General features: G+C 42.8%; 1 protein-coding gene and 1 pseudogene across 1 annotated transcript in view; both read right to left on the bottom strand.

The window, feature by feature from the left end:
- LOC104962763 (tripartite motif-containing protein 16-like) overlaps window positions 1-2926 on the bottom strand; it is a 17901-nt pseudogene extending 14975 nt beyond the window's left edge.
- A 511-nt stretch (window positions 2927-3437) lies between these two features.
- Window positions 3438-7084, bottom strand: part of LOC104962755 (zinc finger protein 706) — a 5804-nt gene continuing 2157 nt past the window's right edge. The window contains exons 3-4 of the mRNA XM_010791249.1: window positions 6011-6132; window positions 3438-4402 (exon numbers count right to left, since the gene is read on the bottom strand). Coding sequence (XP_010789551.1) covers window positions 6037-6132 — 96 coding nt within the window. The 3' untranslated portion in view covers window positions 3438-4402; window positions 6011-6036. The remainder of the gene's footprint in view (window positions 4403-6010; window positions 6133-7084) is intronic.

The following is a 7084-nucleotide window of genomic DNA, read 5'->3' as shown; positions in this document are numbered from 1 at the left end:
AGCGGGCAGAGAGAGGACTGAGAGGCAGAGAGAGCTGGAGGGGAACGTCGACTAAAAACAATCCAGGCAGAGAATCCAGGACGGAGAGAGGAGGTGAAGCTGGCTTCAGCAGGAGGTGGCAGGCCGTCCAATGCTCTGGTCGATAAGCAGTGGAGCACATTGAGAGATTTACTGCGAGTGATCCGTCTCATAGAGAAACCGGAAGCTCTGATTGTGAACAGGCCAGCCGTCAGATCCCAGCAGAAGAGACAACATCTTGAAAAAGTGAAGTGGGAGGTCAGAGAGGCTCCAGGCAGAAGCTGGAGCCAAGGAGATCTCTGAGCTGAAGAGGAGAGACGGGGCTGAGGCTGAAAGCTGCTTGTCTCACCAAAGAGGCACATGCACCACACCAGTTTCTGCATCATGGTAGCCCTCCCTCACTGCAGTCGCTCCAGGATGAACGGCTACACACTTCGCTCCAGCATCTTAATGTCGACGTCACTTGTGAGAGGCGTACTTTGAGGACGTGACGGTGGCCCTTGTCAGGCAGTCAGAGACACTTTAACTTCAGGTCGCATCAAGCTTCGGAGAGGAATGGGTCTTAGGGATTCAAACTGCTCATCGAATGAATATCGATGTTTCTACGGTTGCGCAGCAGGCAGCAGAGCCTTTATCAATCGATTTTCCAGAGCTGTGTTCTTAACATGATAATTTCACAGGATACGGTTCCCTGGCTGAGCTCATTGTGTCCATGCACACAGGCATCACAGTCAGCTGGTTCTTTCAGTCTGAGGGAGAGCAGTTCGCACGCCAACTTGACATATAACACAGAACATCGCTGTATTCCTGTCAGCTGCAGACAACACTTCGAGATTATGATTATCCAGGTCCTGATGTTGAGATAGTTCCATGAGTGGACGTTGTTACTATGAGGTTAAGTGTTCTATAAACATCAAGAGTCACTGCACACCATTGTATTTAAGGTCTCAGCTACAACAGAACATCATCGACAGAGCGACTGAAGGGAACATGTATTTAGTGTGATTACACCTGATAGCGTCAAGTGTTAAATCTCAAGTACCCATTTCTAGTTGGGTAAAACACAGTATCAGATTTGTGAGAACAACGGTAAATGATGCACTTTATCTGCCAGCTAGTCAGTAGCTATTTACGTGCAGAATAGGAACTGTATCAGCATGGATGAAAGCATGCGGCAGGAATTAATACATGTTGTTTACTAACTTGCTTATGCTGAAAGTAAGTTATCCATGCTTGAACTCATGTGCAGATTAAGATAAGTTGATAATGCCATTGATGTTGTAGCTCCTTTCTATGTGATTATAAAAGTGGATACACATGCTGAGTTTTGATAAGAAGTTGCTGCTTCAAATCAACACATTATCAGCGACCGGCATATCACCACTCCTCCATGAGTTATTCCAGCACAAGTTTAGACAGTTTCTGAAACGCCAGGATCCTCCTGAGCATGACAGCCTCCATGGCTACACAGACACAGCCGGAAGGAGCCGGAAGAAAGTCCAAACATCTACAGACACACTCATGAGGAGATGTTGAAGCCCCGCCCCTTGATTGACAGCTTCGCTGCTCCTGCGTGATGGCCATCCCCTCCGTGACACATAATGACTTTGAGGCTTGAATCAGTTGATCAAAACTTCAGCAGTTGTCCATTCATCATCATATAAGAAAAACTCCAGCATGTAGCGGCTGAGTGAATGTGGTCTGGACTCTGTGGAGGAGAGTCATGGTTTCAGAGACGCTGTAGAAGGACAGAACACCTGCTTGTGTGATCCAGGTACACTCCTACTCTGGAGGGACAGAGGACCTGAGACGGGAAGTGCTGATTCTGGTTGTAACGAAATGTATAACCCTGTTTTGTGTTACAAATCTAAGGACCAAGATTTGTCATTAGTATCCAAAAATCACTTCTTCCCAACCTGCTCTGCTGATATTCCTTGTATGCGACTGCTACATAAACTCCTCCCCCCTCTCCTCCACCTCCCCAGTAACAACGTCCAGTCAGACTCTTCTCTACTCAGGACCTGAAGATATCCAGTGAATCTGTCTGGGTGACGAGAATAAGACTGTTGTTTTTCCATGTATGTTGCTTTTCTGCTGCCCTCAGATAATAACAGCTGTGTGTGTGCTGTGTTTGGATCCAGAGTGATCTCCTGTGAATGTTTTAAGAACCCAGCTCTGGTGGTGGGCTCTGCTGCTGGCAGTAAAACATCCACTTCAGTCGGTGAGACGTTTGTCCATTCCTCTCTCAGGACGTCCTGTAGTTTGTCTCTGACTGCTGACAGGGCCTCCGTCACGTCCTCAAAGTATCTCAGAGGACGGATGTTGATGCTGGAGGAGTGTGTAGCTTCACTGAGGGCTGGCAGTGAGGAGGGGTAGCTGAGCAGAAAGTGGTTGTGATCCTCTGTGTGAGACAGCAGCTTCAGCTCAGCGTCTCTCCTCTTCAGCTCAGAGATCTCCTGCTCCAGCTTCTCCTGGAGCTCTCTGACTCCACTCACTTCTCTCTCCTGCTGGGATCTGACCTGCTGCTTCACATCAGAGCTTCTTTTCTCCATGAGACGGATCAGCTCAGTGAACATCTTCTCACTGTCCTCCACTGCTTTATCAGCAGAGCCATTGACGGCCTCCACCTCCTGCTGAAGCAGCTTCACCTCCTTCTCTCCGTCCTGGATTCTCTGCTGGATGTTTAGTCGACTCCCCTCCAGCTCTCTCTGCCTCTCAGTCCTCTCTGCTGCAGCAGACACCGTGTCGTGGCCTTTGTGTTCGTCCACAGAGCAGAGATAACAGATACTCTGCTGATCAGTGTGGCAGAACATCTTCATCACCTCGTCGTGACGAGAGCAGATGTTCTCCTGGAGCGTCTTGGAGGGCTCCACCAGCTTGTGTTTCTTAAAGACAGGTGATTCATAATGAGGCTGGAGGTGTTGGTCACAGTAAGAGGCCGTTCGCACCGAGGACGACTAGTCGACGATAACGCAACGCTCGACCTTCTACACCGGACACTACAGACGATGACCCTCCTTTGACTCTCCCGGACATTCAGGACGGGNGATTGTCCTTCCTCCTTATCTTCCAACCATTTGGACGCAGACTTGCATTTCCCCATAACAATATTTAACAACCGGCGTAAACGGGCCTTCACGCTATCAAGCAGTGAGCGTGTGATGTCCTGTTCAGATGACGTCAAATCCAACGGGATGCCATAAATAAAGTACACAGAACCACACTACACACCTACGCCATGATTACATTCAGGCAGACTGTAGAATACAACCTCTTTGGACCATTTATATACTTATTGAAAACAAGCTACAAAATGTAAAACCTTGGAAAATGCTGTTTAATACTTTTTAATAGCCTTAATTTTTGCTAAATTGATTTATCAACTTTTAACACTTGTTTAGACCACGCAGACACCCTGATTAAAGACATTGTTCAATTTATTGAAAAGGGTTCAAAATGAAAAAAGGACAGTGAAAGCAAATGAGTGAAGTGTTTGACTGTTAGTGGATACATAATGAACAAAAAAGTCAAAAATCGGTCAGCATATATTTTTCTATTTTCTTTAATCCTTTGAGTCAATTAACATTCTGTTCAACATGTAACAAGCAAACTGCCAAAGGGCGAACAAATAAATGAGCAGAGAGCTAATCTTGTCTTGGTTGAACTGAAGTTGGACAAATATGATGTTATTGCCAAGATTATGTTGGGAAACATACCCTAAGAGGAGGACATTTATCATAAGCTGAAGTGGAAGAATTTGGGAGAAAAAGAAACAACAAACGGTGAGATCTGCTGTGTGTTTTAACGTGAGGTACAGTTGGTGTTACTGAGTGGACGCCGTGGAGCCGCAGCTCAGAGGAGGCAGAGCTGTACAGTCTGACTCATATCCCACATTTTACAATTAACAAAAATAAAAGTAGAAATGAAACAATCAGATTTGAGCCGTTATCTTTCTGCCATTAAACCCTCCTTTTTTCTTTTTGGATGGTGTGCACTGATGGCTGAGGCAACATGTGTATGTGAAAATCAAATGATTTGGAGTTACAGGGTTTAAACTCAACAGCAGTGCCACGTCCACGTAGATGACTGATGAAACATTTAGTTTTATTCCGTGATAGCAGGCCATCTTGCAGCTCCCCTCCCCCATCTGGATTAGCAAGATAGTTTTACATAATAAATATAAAAGTGGGTGCTGGTGTACTTCTGCCCGCTCTTATTGTCTTCTCTTCCAAAACACACATGTACGTACACAGCACATCCACATATCAAGCCCCCAGCCCCCTCCATCCCCAAATGATGTCCGTGAATACTGTTGGGTCCCAGTGTCCATCATCAACATCCTTCAGGTGCAGCGATTCAATGTTTGTCCTTGGTCATTGGGTATCTGTAAGAAACAGTTTGTTTTAGTATTATGTTATAGTTGGAAAAATGTAAAAGTGAGTTGCTAATCTTTTTATATTCTTTAGTCAAGTTTCCTGCTTTTTGTACGAAGGCTGCACCAGATTTCTTATATCTTTTTTTTAGATTTGAACCTCTTTTTGACATTGTTGAATGAAGTTTAAATGTCTTGTCAACTTTTCTGAAGTTACCACCCTAAGAAAATGTAAGGTTGCTGTTAGCCCATCTAGTTAGTACCGGTGTGGGGATCCCTTTGTGTGTTAAAGCAGGAGAGAAACCCATTTTAAATGCAGTGAAAACCTTTTTGCTTAGGCAGTTGTTTTATGAGGTAAGACCTTGTATGGTAACTCATTTATTACATTTTTCCCACTGAGGTTCCAAGGTTGATTTAGAGCCAGTGCGTGAACGCAAACCAATTTTCGTCAGATGCTGGGGTGACACCAACTCACTAATTAATATGCCATACCTGTAAAAGATCCCCGACATGGATTTCTATATAATATTTATATTTATTACATGGCTTAGTTGAATACTCGATTCTGATTGGTCAATTCAGAACACGTGACACGTTGTTAATACCGAACAGACAGACCGCTGTCAAGGACTTATTGACCGTTGTTAAGGACGCTCACATCTGCACAAACAAGTCCGTTCGATTTAACTTAATGCAGTTTGCTTTTCTAACTGACAAGACAAGAGAGACAAGAAAACAGCGGAGAAGTAACGGGCAGAAATCCTCCTTTTTACGCAGCGGTCCAGACATCAGACATAGACACATATTCAGTGTGCAGTTCCTTTGGCATTAGGGCAGGGATATCTAGATACTTTCCAAGGTTTGACATAATGAATTGTGCTACTTTTAAAGCAAGCAACGATGTTTTCAAATCTGTAATCAAAAAGCTCCTCAAAAACGCTATCGAAGCAGTTCCTGCCGTTGCTACGTTAGTTCAAACGGTAACAACGGACTATTTTTCTTAGCGGATGCATGTCAATTTAAATCAATACAACTATTTTTTAAATCAATAAAATCATTTTCTAAATCCATAAAAGCATTTCAATTAATAGTGGGAGTCATATCGTTACTTTGTTGAGAATGTGGCCATGTAATAAGCGGGATAATGTGCAGCGACGTGGCACATTATCATGCCGATCGAGATCCCTCCGCTTCGCGTCAGGCTCCTGATCAGCCTGTCGGTGCTCTTTTCCCCCTAATGACCGCATCGCAGCACATTATCCCTTACATAATGCATTGAAATAACAATTTCTTGGCTCTAGATCTTGTTATGGATTAGTCAGACGTGCTAACATCTGGGGAAATACGCATCAGAGGTCGTTACTTTTTCAAGAATAAGACAATGAATTACTCATTTTCAGCGGCAGCTGCCATTAACTGGTTTGTAAGCCTAATCAAATGCGAGTTGATTGTTAACATTCAAAATGGTGCTTAAATATATTTGGTACAGCACTATTTTGTAGAGGTTTGGTGAACTTGACAAGCCATTTCTGATCTCATCTTGTTCACACCTTGATGAAATGAATTCTACGAAAACATTTACTTTGAGAGGATTCCTAAAACGTTATTACTCGGTCTTACCGGGTTCAGATCCAGTCAGCAGACATTCAGGCCTGAACATCCACCAGCTCGGGGGGCATGGGGGACTTTGGGTGTTTGCTTTCAAAGTGCTGCTTGAAGGTCTTGGGGTCAGGCATCTGTGTCTGAAAAACAAAACAAACAAAAAATCATGGTTTTAGTTAGATTTGTTCGGTGGTTGCAAATTAAACACAAAAATGATCTTCATAATAAATATATAGTTACACACACATTACATATTCTTACAAATATCCTGTTTCTACTGTGACATTACTTAGAATTTGTTAAACCAGATTAACAAAAAAGATATACATTTTAGCAGATATAATTGCTCGACAACATTTCTTAGTTTTTTCAGCAGAGAAAAATAGTACTTATCACTTACACTTACAAAACCATCACATTTGTGATTATCATATCATTGTGATTATCCATCTCTGTTGACTGTACTGGACAGCAATTGCAGAACATCTTTCTAACTTTCTAAAAATGTAAATTAAACTGTTCATAATTAAACATTGACTATTGAAAAACTAACAAGACAATAATACCTAGACAAGTTACAAGATCTTCTATCAGTGAAAAAAATAAAAAACACAAAGTATGGGTTATTTAAGCTTTAAGAGTTCTTCATTACCGCTAAAGGTCATTCACACTGGCATGCATGATGCAAGATATCATCATAAGAGCCATAGGGCAAGAATCTGATATGTGACCTGCTCCATCGAAATCAGTCGCATTGACCCGAAGACACATGTTGAGTTGTATACACTGCTGGAAAGAGGAGATTCCTAGCTTTCTAATGATATCAGGATTGTTTTAGTACTCCAAATATTAAGCAGAATATGTCACATTATATAATGACTGTTACAGAGTCATCATTTTGAGAAAAAGGCCTTTAAAGTTTTCTCTTCTCTGGAATCCATCGATCTGATTGATTATTAGCGGAGAAAATTATCGAAGTACTACGAAGGGAAGATATTTTGGTTTGGATTACTGGTCTGGGGGTGTGTGTGTGTGTGTGTGTGTGTGTGTGTGTGTGTGTGTGTGTGTGTGTGTGTAGATCGGAAGAGCGGT

This window comes from Notothenia coriiceps, unplaced genomic scaffold (genome assembly GCF_000735185.1).
Source record: "Notothenia coriiceps isolate Sejong01 unplaced genomic scaffold, NC01 NC01_scaffold00035354, whole genome shotgun sequence".
Lineage (NCBI taxonomy): Eukaryota > Metazoa > Chordata > Actinopteri > Perciformes > Nototheniidae > Notothenia > Notothenia coriiceps.
Note: the sequence above shows the minus strand (reverse complement) of the source record. Positions and strands in the feature narration are given on the sequence as shown.